The sequence below is a fragment of the Labrus mixtus genome, chromosome 13 (assembly GCF_963584025.1).
Source record: "Labrus mixtus chromosome 13, fLabMix1.1, whole genome shotgun sequence".
Taxonomy (NCBI): Eukaryota; Metazoa; Chordata; class Actinopteri; order Labriformes; family Labridae; genus Labrus; species Labrus mixtus.
Window position 1 is genome coordinate 3,496,775 of NC_083624.1, and position 16,290 is coordinate 3,513,064.

Here is a 16,290-nt window from a genome sequence, read left to right on the forward strand (position 1 = left end):
TTTAGCTAAATGGATGTCCCAAAGAAGATTAAACTCAAAGATGATTGCTTTCCAAGGGCTTCAGTCTTGGTATAATAGTCTAATGCTGTTCAATATTGAAGCAGTAATTATTAACAAGTGTTGTAATTACAAGAGTGTTTTCATTGGGACAATTCTATCGTGCAGAGCCCCCGGCCACCCTCTGTGATTCTGACAATGGAAAAGAACCATAAATCGCAGACTCTCTGAACACACACCAGAGAAAAAAACAGTTGGCTGAGTTCAGTTTAGAGAGAGAGAGAGAGAGAGCGACAGCAAGAGTGACAGGGAGAGGGAGGGCTCATCAGTGAGGGGGAAAAAGAGCGACAGCTGTGAAAGAGAGAATGGAAACACTGCCACGTTGACCCTTATCTATGTCAACAGTGGAGTGACGACCGAAATGTAAAAAACTTCAATAGCTTGATCTTAATCTTCCTACAAATTGAGGTAAATGTTCCGTTTAAACCCCCAAAAACACTCCAAACTGGGACAGAGGAAGAGACAGGAAAGGAACAGTTAAATTAAACCAGCTGAGTGAAATGACAGGGAGTTTTTGCACAGTTGGTAGCCAGATGTTAGCCCTGGTCAACATGCATGCCTGTGCACTATACGAGATGTATCAAAGGGAGCAAAAACACGTCAAGGTCAGATTTGTTTATAGAGCAAACAAGGTTTGTACCAAAGTGTAAGAACACATTAAAGAGAAATTAAAAGATGACCACAACACATGAAAAGGAAGAAACACATCTATACCGAGACAGACAAGAATACATGCAAACAAACTCGCACATACATACTGCACATTCAAACAGGTAGACAAACTCACACAAAAGATGAAGGCTTCCAATGAAACAAGAGTTCTATAACACTTTATTTGACTGTTAGCTAGCGTGAGCATGCGGATTAGTGAGAATTAAAATGTGGAGGTTTGATTTTCATAGCAACTAAGTAGGCCCACCATATATTTTTGTAGTCATTTTTTTCTTTCTTTTGAATTGATGGGGATTTAATTGACTATAATATAATAAACTGATAAGCATGCTTTCATCTATTATTGTTCAGGATAAGGAAGTATGTTAAAAAAAAAAAAAGCATGCTGTATGTGGCGTTTTCTCAAAATAAAATGACAAGAACGTTTATTTATTCTCCTCCATTCATTCCTAAATAGAACAGGGACAAGCTCTGGCATATGCTTCCATACAATGCCTCTGTCCCAGCATGCATTGGACAGGAATACCCTGGGCAGAATACATTCATCAGTCTATATAGACATATATATAAATGTAGAGCTTCCATGTTCTGCTGACTTGAATGTCTTGGCTGCAGGACAAAAAGATAGATCATAGAAAATCCCTACAAAAAAAGAGCAGGATTTTTTTTCAAACCAAGTGCCAATGCAGAAGTGCAAGGACAAGCAGTTCCTTGAGTGGCCACTGGAGGCTGGCTCCAAACGTGAGTCAATTTCCATAAGTGTCCTTATTAAAACCCACCTTTTTAATAGCAGATAAACAATATGGGTGATGAGGTCTTGAGTGAGTCATCTGTTTGAATGATATTTAGCATAATTAGAAGCACGGTCACTCTAACAGGTGGATACTGCTTTTAGATAGAAATCAACACAACCAATTCAGTCACTGAGCTTAACCTCCCACAGTGTTTGTGTTATTGGAACCTGTGGGAGATTTTGGCAAGCAAGGTTTTTTTTTTAGCTTTTTGGTCTGGTAAATAAACAACTTCTCTTAGCCACCCAATTTTATGTTGTGGCAAACATTTCTCTAACTTAGAAATAATGGCAGTTTATGAATTGTCAACGTTTGGAGAGTCATTAGCTTTGATAACTTAGTGTTTGAAGATCTCTTGCTTCTCTGCAGCACCAGCCTCTCATCTAAATATTGCCACCTCTGGCCCGAGAAAACCAACATGGCGGCAGCAAAACGCTCACCTTGGGTGATGAATTGGCCAAACCAATGGGTAATGTACAGGATGCTAATTCCTTTGTTTTCAAGCTTTCCCAGCTCCTGCAGTCCATATGTCAAAGGGTCCTTGGGCAAGACACCAAACCCAAAAATGGCTTCTGATGGCATAGCCAGTGTCATGTGACTGCGTATGAATGGGATTAGTTCATGCTGATAGGCACTTTACATCCCAGCCTCTGCCATCAGTGTGAACATGTGAGGGTGAATGTAACATATTGGAAAAACGCTTTGACTGGTTAGAAGACTAGAAAAGCACCATGGAAGTACAGTCCATTTATCATAGCAGCATCTTATTTTGACAATTTGGAAAATAAATTTAGCACACAGGTTTTTATGCCATCAAAATGTGCCCCGCTTCTTGATCCAGCTTGACTTGTTTCTCCGATTTAAAAGCCCTGAATTAGTCCATGTTTGCCCGATGAATGCCATTCAAGCTATAAGACCATCTCCATGCCAGGAAAGCTAATGTTTTTGGAAAAGATAAACACACAGTTTATCCCCGAGGAGAAAAAATCTATCGGATCTTATCAGCGGGCAGTTGTGAGAGGCAGAGATAAGGGAGCCGCGGGGAGAGAAATTGGCTGCAGATCTCAGACAGCAGAGCGTGCATCCTGCATGGGCTGCTGAGTATCCTGGGGGGGAGAGTATAGGGGGGTATTTTTCTCAATATGCTTTGAATATATCGCTGGGCCTTTTATGCACACAGGCATATGATAGTATGTGTGAACGGGTGTAGCTCTCTGAGAATGAGCCTGATCCTGGGTGTGTGTGTGTGTGTGTGTGTGTGTGTGTAGAGTGTGTTTCTGGGTGTTAAAACCCATCCTTCTTCTGATATGTCTAGGTTCCATTTTGCAGCCTGTGTACCAGTGAGTGAAACCCTATTATCAGGCTGAACAGGGCCTTCTCGCTCCAGACTGCTGAACCATAATGAGGTCTTCACAGCAGCCAACTTGTCTGCCCAAATAAATCACTCCACCCCTCACATGCACGCACACACGTGCACGCATATCTCCATTAGGCCTGTTCTGGATGCACACATATCTCCATTAAACCCTGACACTCATAGCTTGGTGGCTGCAGGGGACAGAGAACACAAAGACGGGTGGTTATTTTTTCTTTACATCAACATAAAGTGTCCATCCTCTCTCATTACTTCTGAGATGTCATATCTTGTTTCTGTGTGATTATGTAAAGTCTAGACAAACCTGAGCTTTAACTAATGCAAGCTTATACATGCACACTGTATCTTACTTTTTTGTAATAATTGTGAGGAAAGTGTTGATTGAAATGTAGTCATATTTTAGGCTGTAGTTTGTGGTGAATTTTAATTTCACTGCACTATTCTGAGAAGTGTTTATCTCATGTTTTTTTTTTGCACAATTTATATCATGGAGTTAAAATAAATACCGTATTTGAAAGAACTCTCAATACAATGCCATACAATTAACTGAGTAACAAACAACAGCCTCCAAATGTGTTACCAAAAGTTCATCAAGGTATAGTGGATGTTTTCTTCAGTTTAAACCTCCATTGACGCCTTTACACTATGGCTAGCGCAACAAACTGTGAATGCAACATGCACAAGTATTACCCTTACAAAATTGGTTTCCCAAGGAAGAAATTGCCAATTTGGAGTACTGTTTAGGTCAACCTGATAAATAAAGCCAATATTCACTGTCGTTTTACCTCTGTTGTGCCTTCCAGTGGCTCCTGAGGGAAATATCTGGCTCCTTAGCTACTTAAAATGTTCCAGTGGTTAGTTGCTAATTTTGTCTGCTAAGGTTGGGTTTTTGCTTGCTGGGCAGGTAGCACAGTATGTGTTTCTGCAGGAGCTTTAAGATGAGAATAGCTGGCTGCTGCTGCTACTGAAAATGAAAGTAGTGAGATTTAACAACATTATGGTTTTGGCTCTGAAAACGTAAAGCTTAGGGGAGCTTCAAGATCAATTGATAGTTTCCCTGCATCACAATCATTCCTTACACATAGACTGTATAATAAGATGGACAAAACAACACCTCTCCCAAAGTGAAGTCAAAAGATTTAGAGCTCCTCCTACTGAGTACATTTAAGTTTAAGTCATACAAACTGCCTCCTCCATGTGAACAGGTGGGACGTGGTGCAAACTTTTAAAATGAAAATATGTAAAGTTTAAAAAAAAAATTAAAGCTGGATTCTTGTCTTGGCTCCAAATGACAGCACCAGGGCAATTTGTCACCAGCTGTTGCATTTTTTTTTTGCTTTAATTTTGTCCAATGGATGAAGGTTTATATAGTCTACAATTAAATATCCTAACACATCAGTGATTCCCAAAGTGAGGTGCAGTTATAACAGGGGACGGGGGGTGGGGTGGGGTGGGGTGGGGTGGGGGGGACTTCCAGTTAAACGTGGCTGATTATGAATGTACACCAGACATCACAAATTTGGAGGTTCCGTGTTGCAATTAAACTTTAAATTGCTTCCTCTTTATAAGTGGCTTGTTATTTTTTTCAGTATGTTGGCACACACTGTAGTTACTATTCTACACTTGTTGCAGCCAATGTTTTGAGATGAATTCTGAAAATAAAGGAATTTGTTAGCAAAGAATGTGACTCACAGTGTGTTAAGTGTGTATTTTTTTAAATGTGTGTGCAACAGGAACACCCTTAAAAAGTTAGACTTCGGAGTATGCTTAGCATAGACCAACAGACTAATCTAACTCTCTTTTTTTCTTTTTTTCTTTAAAAATCAAAAGAAAAAAGAAATAGCTCTTTTGTAATATGCTGGTCAGTGAGCTCTGCTTTCATCTTGGAAAATGAACGTGCAAAGTGGCGAGTATCTCAGGAGGCAACTTGTTATTGAGTGTGGATGCACTCTCGAGTGTTCTCTTTTACAACTTGTAAAAATATTCATACAAAGTTCAAAGCTCTGCCTCCCAACAAAAGCTAATGCCTTGGTAACTTACGTGAACAAACCAGCTGTCTATTACCAACAAAAACCCTTTCAAGTGTTGCCAAGGTGATGTTTGCTTTGAAAGACAAAATGCACACCTCTGATTTGGCAATGAAGAGAGACACACAGGGAAACCAATATACTCCAAATACACTCCAATACATGTCTCTTTATATGAAATCACATCAAATGGATGGATATTAAAAGCCTTAACAAAAACAGCAGGATTGTGGACGATTCTTACACTCTTTTTTTCTCTTAGTACCTGTCTGACACAGATGGTAAACATCTGAGGCCTTTTGCCAAACTCCTTTAATGTATGCCCACAGTGAGGAGCTCTGCTGCATCTTTTACTGACCCATCCCTAAAAACCATATCAAGCAGTAAATGCTTGGAGCCATTTGCACTACTTCAGAGTCTCATGAAACATGACAAAAAGCTTGTATAGGACTATATGCCAATAAAAGAACAAGCTCCAGTAACCATCAACCTCTGTTTTGTGTATCACACTTATAATCGTATACGCACCATTGCATGTTTTCCCGTTATATGTGGCACACACCCAGTCATGGCACTCGCAGTGCGGTCCAAAGAACTTCCCTGGATCTCTTGCTTCGCAGATGCAGACGCCGCAGTCACACTGGCCCCGCCCACTGCAGATCTTGCCATCAGGTGTCCGGCAGCGGCGCTGGGATGACTCCGCGGACAGCCTACACTCACCACCCACCTGGCTGGGAAAAAGAGAGAAGGTCAGTTGTAACGCAGCTTTGGAAAACTTCTAAAAGTCAAGGGTCAAATGTGCTGCCATCTGTGTCTGTTTTCAATACAAAGACCACATGTGAGTGGAAACACTTTTGCCCACATGTTGAACCCACATGTCTACCTCTAAACATCAGAGATGACTCAGCCAGGTTGTTTGGTATATATGATAGTGATAGTATAAGAAAATCCATTCATCATTTCTTACACCTAATACACCAGGCTTTGTCTGTAGTCCAAAGCTTCAACGTATGACGATCTTGGTTACACCTTTACATCCATTTGGCAGGGCTATGCAGTCAAGTTGGCAATACATTTGCATGTTTAGCCGTAAAAAATACTGCCTTTTTTAAATCTGATAATCAAAATGAAGCAATTTCCAGTTAAAATAAATAAAGTTCATAATTCTCTGCTCCAGGATTTCTTAACCTTGGGTATAGGATAGTACTTTATTGATCCCCAGAGGGGAAATTCGGGAAAATGGATGTGTTAGGCTGTTTCATTTTCTTACATGGGCCTTCAGAGACTCATTAAAAAAATGACATGGTTGGGTTTAGTAAGAAGATCATGGCTAGGGTTCAATAAAGTGCTAACGTATGTTGTTTGTTTTGTTATTTATAGCCAAGTTCAGACTAAACATTATATTGTAAGCATGGTTACAGCCTGATCTGGCAGACGTAGGCCTTCAGGATCCGTCAGCCCCAAAACTGGGATGCCTCACGACCTCCTACCACCGTTTTTCCTGCCTTTTATGCCGTGTTCCATAACAGCAGTGACGTGGACCAATGAGAGCACAGAGAGCTCTGTGAACAACATCACTGCCTTCATGATTTGTCGTCGAGGGATTACCAAGACATGCAATTAATTGTTTACAGTCTTCTCTCTGGGTGTCTTCTAGCCCAGCCCCTCTTACTTCCAGTGTCATCACATTGGTTGTTATGATTGGTTGGGTATCACCATGTAGTCTGTCATGTTATTTAAAGAAGTCAGCTTGTTCCTGAAGTAAACTTTCAGCATTTGTTTAAAATGGGAACCAAACATCACTCTTCCAGATGCTAGTTGTGTGTATGTTGGATAAATACATCAACTGACTGCCCAAGTGGACTTCAGCACTTTTCACCAACTGAAGTTACGCCCTGTGAACCAATTCAACAATAATACATAAATAAATTATACTAGCAGGATGCATTGGCCAACCGTCCATGCTGTTGTGTTGATGTCTTTGGACTCATAATATACTGAAACATATATAGTGTTTAGTTTCCAGGTGCGCCAGGCTCATTGCTTTGCTGCTATCAATTTTCCATCACCAATCTTTCCGTAAACCAAACCTCAACTTCCATGCCATTTGATGGTATTTTGCTGTATCATCATGAAGTGGAGAACTAGTGGGAAGAATGCTAGGAATGCAACTTGTAAGATCGCGGCGAGTCATTTTGGGTCGCACAAAGAAAAAACAAACTTATCGCAAACAAACAAACAAAAAATTAAAAAATTAATAGAAGGGATTCAACGAATAAATCAAACTTTTGAAATAACTCAGTTTTCTTTTCACTGAGCTCACACCCAAGCAGCTGTTTCTGAGCTCCGTCTCTCCTCTTTGGGATCCCTCTGTGAGATTTGTTTCATTTGGACGCTGTCTGACATTTTTGTTCTATTCCTGCCCTCCCAGACTGGCCAGTTTGGAAATAGTAGACATATTTCAAACAATCAATGGGTCTAGAGTTACCGACACTCCCATCGTAATATGTTCAGAATGTGTGTGATCCATGTGTAATTTGGAGGTTATTCAAGTTTTATTTCGCACAGGCTTCACCCACTAAAAGCCTGAGTTGGCTTCACTACACTCCTTTGTTAACTGCTTCCATACGTGGGTGAGCCATAATTCATTCTTATAACAACAAGGTAGTATTGACCTCTTGACCTCTTGAAGGGCAAGCATATCCCGATTGGGTCTGGTATTATATAACATAGAAACCATTAAAAAAAAAGGGCAATCAAATTGAATATGTTCAGGAACATAACATTGCACATTGTGTTAAAATAAACCCAACCCATTTTATGGAAGTAAAATACATTTGCTACGATAAATATGTTCATGCAAGTTTTGTTTGCATATCTGAAAGATGTCCCCAGATTGAGACTGGCCAATAGACATGTTTAATATACTTCAGCACAAGTTCCATGCATCAGTTCAAAATAGACACCAGTTTAAATTCATATTCAAACATTTATTTTAAATTCTCAAACAAAACAATTTCATTGCCAAGGACACATTGTAAATCGCAAATTTATTTTATTTCTAATAAAACGTTTATAAATGAAGATGAAGAATATTTGAGGGACTCTCAGGTCATCTCATTTTCAACGACTGTGGCAAAAAGGTAGTTCTGATCTTTTTGCTGATCTCTTCCTGTATGTACAAAAAGTGTCTATCGTGCAAGTCACGGGCGATCTTTTGCGCTGAAAAACAGGCTGTTTCGCCAGTGTGCTGTGAATTGACTTGTCTGACACCTACCCTACGGTAGCGATGACAGGCAAATAAAATAAACACACAGAAATAATCTAGTTTGTTTCTTATGGTCTTCTCAGTTTGAAGATGTCATATAGGAGCATCAATGTTATTTTCAGTCTGTTTCATTCCCAGCTAAAAACTCCCCACAGTAGCTTTAAGTTTTACTTTCCTAGCTTCTAAAGAAACAAAAGTTGCTTTTCGAAAAACATTCCCCTCTGAGTTGTAAATTGAGATTTAACTTATTTCTTGTTTACTAAACACTCATTACTGTAACTTTTTGTCTTTACCTTCAACTAATTCACACTGCCCCATCTTGCTTGCTGCCCTGTACACCCAGTAGATGTAAGTGTTACATCTACTGTGAGCCTGTTTCAGTTCTGCTGCTGTCAGGGTTGTTTGGTCTGCAGGGTTCTTTCCTTGACTCAGCCTCAGCAGCATGGGACTTGGTCTTGACAGAGTAATGCAATCCAGAAGATAACAGTAAATGATATTGGAGAGTATCCTTAATTCAGGTTTCAATACTTTTTCTATAAAGACCTGTATTCAGAAATGATGGCTCAATATTAATCTTTAATCTCTTCTGCTTTTGGCGTACTGCAGCTTTTCTTTTTTTTAGTAAAGCTAAAAATAAAGTCTGGCATGTTGACATCATCATAGAACAAATTGTGACATAATTTAATTGTAGGTTCTGTAACTATATGCACAAATATCTGATTGGCCATCTTCTCGTGCCATTTGTTTTTAGTGTAAAAAAAAAAAGTTTCCACTGCTGCAGCACATCATAAACTGGAATCGGGCATGTCAGCCTTATGTTTTTTCCAAATCTGGAGCTTATGTTTCAACAACACGTTTGTATTTCATCATGTGGTCTCAGACCTTTCCAGCTCGAGTAAAGCATCTGTGCGCCCTGTCACTTCCCCAGTGATGTGCCTCCTCCGGGACTCTGGGCTTTTTGAGCCCATAGAAGAGATTTCCCTCGGATACTATTTTTTCTACCAAAGAAAAACAGGTGTGCTTTTATGTCCAGCTCAGTGAATCCCAATGCATTTTATTTCTCCATCTTGGGAAACAAGAAAAAATGGCATGGTATCTGTCTGCCCCATGTGTGCTCTGGTATTGGAACAGACAGCCTCTGTGAGAATGGAAGAAGCAGATGTTTTTGATGTCAATGCCACGCTGTAGAGGCCTGGAATGGAATTTGAATCCAACAACAAATCAATAAACAAAACCAGCGACGAAAAAGCTCACAGCCGTCTGAACTAAAACATGCATGTTTGTTCTAGTATCGAGGTGGTGTCCAGCACACGATGTGGGCTTCATAGATAACTGGCAGTCTTTTTGGGGAAAACCTGGTCTGCTAGCTAGAGACGGCATCCATCCCACTTTGGACGGTGCAGCTCTATTATCTAGAAACATAGCAGAGGTTATTAGTCCAAAACCCTGACAACAACTCAGAGTTCAGACCAGGAGGCAGAGCTGCAGTCTTACACACTTCTCTGCGCCTCCCTTAGATCTGTCTCCCAGTCACTATAGCTGTAATTCTGAATCGAACTGTAGTTATACTATAGGTACTGTGTCTGTCCCCCGGCCCAGACCCGTTTTTATAAGTCATCCAAACGGCGTGAATCATCAGAATCTGATTAGAATCAAAACTACGAATACGATTTTGCTACAAGATCGGAGGATTCACTGCGGACTTTTGAACATTAGGTCCTTAGCATCCAAGTCTCTTTTAGTGAATGATCTGATATCAGATCAGCACATTGATTTACTTTTTTTGACTGAAACCTGGCTGTGTCGAGATGAATATGTTAGTTTGAATGAATCCACTCCTCCCAGTCATTTTAATACTCATATACCTCGAGACACCGGACGAGGTGGTGGAGTAGCAGCTATTTTTAATTCCAGTCTTTTAGTTAACCCTCGACCAAAGCTGAATTTTTCTTCTTTTGAAAGCCTTGTTCTTAGTCTTCCACATCCAGTCTCAAGAACCTTTCAGCCAGTTCTAGTTGCTGTAGTTTACCGCCCTCCTGGCCCATATTCTGAGTTTTTATCTGAGTTTGCAGAATTTTTATCAGATTTAGTCCTTAGCAGTGATAGAATAATTGTTGTAGGTGACTTCAATATCCATGTGGATGTTGAAAATGATAGCCTGAGCACAGCTTTCATGTCACTATTAGACTCTATTGGTTTCACCCAGGGTGTAAACGAACCTACTCATCATTTTAACCACACCCTGGATCTTGTTTTAGCTTATGGAATTGAAATCCATAACCTTACAGTTTTCCTAGAAAATCCTCTGCTATCAGACCATTTTTTTATTACATTTGATTTTGTCCTACTAGAATTACCTCTGCCTGGAAGAGGTGTGCTTTCTAGAAGTTTGTCGGATAGTGCTGTGGCTAGATTTAAGGAAGCTATTTCAGCTGTTTTTGATTCAGTACCGTGTTTCAACCCAGTTGGAAACTCTTATGATAGCTTTAGTCCCTCTCAGCTAGATCAGTTTGTTGATAGTGCAGTGGATTCGCTGAGAGTTACTCTGGATTCGATTGCTCCCCTGAAACAGAAGGTTGTCAAGCGGCGGAGAGTGGCTCCATGGTTCAACTCAGAAACCCGTACTCTGAAACAATCATCACGGAATTTTGAAAGAATATGGCGTTCGACCAAAACGGTAGAATCTCGTTTTTTCTGGCAGGATAGTCATAGAAGATATATGAAGGCTCTACGTCACGCCCGAGCTGCCTACTACTCCTCTCTAATCGAGGAAAACAAAGGCAATCCTAGATACCTTTTCAGCACTGTAGCCAGGCTGACAGAGAGTCATGGCTCCATTGAGCCTTGTATTCCTCTAGCCCTCAGCAGTAATGATTTCCTTAGCTTTTTCAACAACAAAGTTCTAGACATCAGAGACAAAATTGGTAACCTCCTGCCCTTACCTGGTGCAGATACGTCTGTTACGGCAGAGACAGTTCCAGGACCACATATTAGTCTCGACTGTTTTTCTCCAATCGACCTTTCAGAGCTACATTCCATTTTTTCTGCATCGAAACCGTCAACCTGTATTTTGGACCCAATCCCAACCAAGCTGTTTAAGGAAGTCTTTCCCTTAGTTAGCAACTCCATATTAGATATGATCAATATGTCTTTACTGGTAGGCTATGTACCACAGACATTTAAAGTAGCGGTAATCAAACCTCTACTTAAAAAGCCTACTCTGGACTCAGGAACTCTGGCTAACTACAGACCTATATCCAACCTTCCTTTTATCTCGAAGATCCTGGAGAAGGTGGTAGCTAAACAGCTGTGTGACTTTCTCCATGACAACAGTTTATTTGAAGAGTTCCAGTCAGGATTTAGAGTCCACCATAGCACTGAGACTGCACTAGTTAGAGTTACAAACGATCTACTTCTAGCCTCAGACAGGGGACTTCTGTCTGTGCTCGTCTTGTTAGATCTTAGTGCTGCTTTTGACACCATTGACCATCGGATCCTGTTGTACAGACTGGAGCATTTGCTTGGAATTACAGGGACTGCTTTAAGTTGGTTTGAATCCTACTTATCAGACCGATCTCAGTTTGTACATGTTAATGATGAGTCCTCTATGCACACTAAAGTTTGCCATGGAGTCCCACAAGGTTCAGTGCTTGGACCAATTCTTTTTACATTATATATGCTTCCTCTGGGAAATATTATGAGGAAACACTCCATACAGTTTCATTGTTATGCAGATGATACTCAGCTTTATGTATCAATGAAGCCCGATGGTACCAGTCAGTTATGTCAGCTAGAAACGTGCCTTAAGGACGTTAGGACCTGGATGACCAGAAATGTTTTGCTACTTAACTCAGACAAGACTGAAGTTATTGTGCTAGGCCCTAAGAACCTCAGAGAGACTTTTTCTAGTGATGTGACTGTCCTTAATGACATCAGCCTGGCATCTAGCACCACTGTTAGGAATCTAGGAGTTATTTTTGATCAAGATATGTCTTTTAGCTCTCACATCAGTCAAGTTTCAAGAACAGCCTACTTTCACCTTCGTAATATATCCAAGATCAGGAATATCCTGTCGCAAAGTGATGCAGAAAAACTAGTTCATGCATTTGTTACCTCCAGACTGGATTATTGTAACTCTCTTTTGTCAGGGTGCTCTGGCAAATCTCTAAAGACTCTTCAACGGGTCCAGAATGCTGCAGCTCGTGTACTGACCAGAACCAGGAAATGGGACCACATTACTCCTGTCCTGGCTTCTCTGCACTGGCTCCCTATACAGTCTAGAATAGAATTCAAGATCCTTCTTCTCACCTACAAAGCTCTAAATGGCCAGGCACCATCTTATCTTAAGGAGCTACTAGTGCCGTACTGTCCCTTGAGAGCGTTGCGGTCCCGGAGTGCAGGCCTGCTGGTGGTACCTACAGTCTCCAAGTGTACTATGGGGGGTAAAGCCTTCAGTTATCGGGCTCCTCTCCTCTGGAACCGCCTTCCAGCCGGGGTCCGGGAGGCAGACACAGTCTGTATTTTTAAGATTAGACTTAAAACTTTCCTTTTTGATAAATCTTATAGTTAGGGCTGGTGCTGGTGTAGACCAGCTCTTAGTTATGCTGCTATAGGCTTAGACTACCGGGGGAACTGGCACCTTGAGCTCCTCTCTCTCTCTCTCTCTCTCTCTGCATATACAGTACATCATATTACTGCATGTATCTATCTATAAATCTCAGTCACTAACCACCTACTTTCCTGGGAGCTCTTGAGCTCCCCTAGGCTCCTCAAGATCATCGGTTGACGGCTTGCCAGAACAACCCCCACCCCACCACTACCCCCTCCCCACCGGATCGTGGGTTGGCGGCCTGCCAGAACAACCCCCCACACCCCCTCCCCTCCCCACCGGATTGCTGATGGACGGTCTACCTCCCCCCACCCCCTTGCTCTCTATCCCTCTTCCTGCATCTTATCCCATCTCTCCCCCTATCCCTTTCCAAGCCCGGCGCAGTCTAGGCCTGTGAAGACTGTTTCGTCATGAGCCGGGGATCCGGCCGAAGATTTCTGCCTTTTAATAAGGCAGTTTTTTCTTACCACTGTAACTTTTACTGCTTTGCTAAAGTGCTCATGATGGATAGGCCGGATCTTTGTAACATAGCAATAAGTAAGGTCCTTTACCTGCTTTTTGTAACATAACAATGAGTAAGGTCTTTTTACCTGCTCTTTTGTAATGTTAACAGACAATGAGTAAGGTATTTTACCTGCTTCTTGTAAAGTGTCTCGAGATAACACTTGTTATGAGTTGACGCTATACAAATAAAAGTTGATTGATTGATTGATTGATAGTACGCTATCAGAGCCAATCATTTGCAGGAAATTCATGATTCTAATCCAATCAAAATATCTTAGGAGGGGATTGTAAACTATTTTCAGACTAAACAGGAACAAATCCGGAGTCTTTTATATGTACAAGTGCAATTTGAGAAGATGCCTGTTTTAAGTTGAAACTTATGTTGTAACGAGTAATACTGTTAATTCACTTTCATGGAAAACGAATGCCCACATCACAGTCCTCAGGTCAAAGATGTTTTGATTGTTTTTTATTCATATTTTGGCCGATTTTTTGCCTTTATTGTAAAGGACAGTGGAAGAGGGGCCGGGAACGTTGAGAGGAGAGAGAGTACAGGGCCAAGTTCAGATTTGAATCCACAGCCGCTGCGACGCGGAATATAGCCTCTGTAGATTGGCCCACACTCTAACTAACGAGCTAAACTGGTGCCCATTTTGACTGTTTTAAGGCTTTTTTTGTCATGCTTGTGTTTGGGTTAAAATCTCTCTGGGCTCCAATTGCATCATGTCACTGCCAATTTGGATTTTTACCCCTGTGCCAAAATTGCTTCACAACCTGTTGTTGCACCTCTGGGCTTTTGTCTGCTGAACTTTACAGCCCATAAGGGGGCAGCACTGCTATAAAGATGAATAAAGGTTATGTATTGGAGGTCTTAAGAGAACAGGTGGTGCAGAACCTTATTGATGTTGACATTTCGGATGTTGTTTTGCTTGAGTGTTGTCCATACAAAGAAAGGCCATAACATTTAATTTTTGCTTGTTTCACACCCAACCTTTCACAGTGTAAGATTGAATGATGGCATAATACAACCGGTAAACATACAAGGTGGAAAATATTTGGATTCATTGGGTAAAACAATTGAAAACACTGTAATAAGCTGGATTATCAGCTTTCCATGCTACAGCGTGAGTGGGTTTGCCACTGCTGTCAAATAAATGCTATGCACTGTACACTCTGACATACACAATGTAATCACTGCACAGCCACGCTGCACCTGCTTGAAGTAAACACCCCGTCTCCTTCTGCAGCTGAGTTAAGTTAGAATCATATGGGAACATTTACAGTCCTGCTGACTGAGGCGCTCCTTTAAAGGGCCACGGTAAACAGAATTCAGTCTTTAACAGCCGTATTTTACGCTATGTTGTTTTTCCACACTTGTTTTCATCTAAATATAAAACTTAAAAACTTAAAATGTGTAAGATCATTTGAGGTTATTTCACTCGTAAAAAATTACTTTAAAAAAAAAAAAAACAGAATAATATGATCATATACTGCAGAAAGGGTTACTCTTTGCAGTCACTTAAATGCTTTATTGTTATCGGCTTATATCTTTACTTGAGATTTTTGCGTAATATTTTTTTGCAAAAAACCTTTAATCCAGCCAAAATGTCAGTGAAGCTTCAAATCCCCGATCACAAAAGCTGTCATAAAGTTATGTTAATTCCTGTCAGCTGAAGTGGTCCAAATAAAAGCAGATGAAATCGAATGTTCTGATGAATATTGGGGGAGAAAAAGCAGACTTCCCTCGTGACTGGGCATGCAGACTTATTGGCAAGACAAGAAGTGTAAAGAAACCGCAAGAAACAACTGCAGAAGCGGACGACATGTATAGGCTCAAACTTTCCCACATTGTTCTCTCCAACTGTTGTCTTTGTCAGCAAAACTGTGCACCTCCCTCTTCCTCCTTGCTCCCCAACACTACCCCAAAAATAAACAAGAAAAAACAACTCACCTCACCGACTGTAACAAAGTGTCCTCCACGGTAGAGAGCAGAATGAGAAACAACGGCACCAACATGGACTGTACCAAAACTTCAGTGTGCATGTTTAAATCCCACAGAAACCTGAAGTAAAGTAGCTTGAAGGAATTTGCCCAATCTTTCTCCCCTTAAACAGACAGGACAGGAAGAGAGAGTGAGAGAGGAAAAGAAAAAAGGAGAGAAGCAGAGAAGGAGCAGCAGGCTGGGCCTGAACTAGCTCTATCCCTTCAGAGGCCAACAGTCCTCTCCATACAAGTGCCTTTGATTAGTCCTGACTCTCAGACACAGTTCTGGGCCCGAGCTGCAGTGGGGAAAACTGCCAAAATGAAAAGTTAAGTCACCAGTTTGAGATGTAATTAGAAACAGAAAGATTTTTTTATATGTTTTGTTCCCAACTTTTTCCAGATGATGTCTCTTTGGTGTTGGAGGTTTGCTTCTATTTTTCCATTTGATGCTGTTAATCGTAAATAAGAACCAAATTACTCTAGAACTCTAAATGACCTTTTCTTTGAGGACATTTAACAAATGACCTAAATAACAAGAGCACAGTTGTGAACATTGGATAATGATGGCTGCATCCTATTTAGAGGCTATGTGTTCAGGATGATCACTTTCTGGGACTTTGGTCAAAATGGTGACTCATGTGAGGTCAAAACTGAGCTAGAACCATAGACTGTAAATATTGATGGACAAAGCCTGAGGGACGTCACCCATCTGTTACTTCAGGGGGTTTTGGTAGCCTGTTGATGGTGGTCGCCATGCTGATAATGCTGTCTCACCCTAACTTTTCAGTTGTAATAATAACAATAAAGAAAGAATCAGTCTTGTTGCTGATTATCTTATTTGCTTTTGTAGGTCATATAGAAGCATCAGTAATAATTTCAGTCTGTTTCGTTTTAAAAAACTGCTCATAGCAGCTTTAAACACTTAACATTTCTCTGTTGTGGGTTAAATTTAGGTTAATCTTATCTAATTTTCCTGGATTAAACACTTTCCACATTCTTCCCAC

At 40.8% G+C, this 16,290-nt stretch overlaps 2 protein-coding genes across 3 annotated transcripts in view; both read right to left on the reverse strand.

Annotated features, from left to right (window-relative positions):
• Positions 1-15,543, reverse strand: part of itgbl1 (integrin, beta-like 1) — a 52,911-nt gene extending 37,368 nt beyond the window's left edge. The window contains exons 1-2 of one of the 2 annotated variants that reach the window (XR_009675535.1): positions 15,255-15,543; positions 5,451-5,653 (exon numbers count right to left, since the gene is read on the reverse strand). Coding sequence is in view for 1 of the 2 variants with exons in the window: in XM_061053173.1 (XP_060909156.1) it covers positions 5,451-5,653; positions 15,255-15,346 (295 nt within the window). In the remaining variant the exon portion in view is untranslated. The remainder of the gene's footprint in view (positions 1-5,450; positions 5,654-15,254) is intronic. The other variant, XM_061053173.1, reaches the window with a different exon arrangement.
• The window catches only part of asmtl (acetylserotonin O-methyltransferase-like), a 243,536-nt gene that overhangs the window by 210,376 nt on the left and 16,870 nt on the right, over positions 1-16,290 (reverse strand). The window lies entirely within an intron of this gene.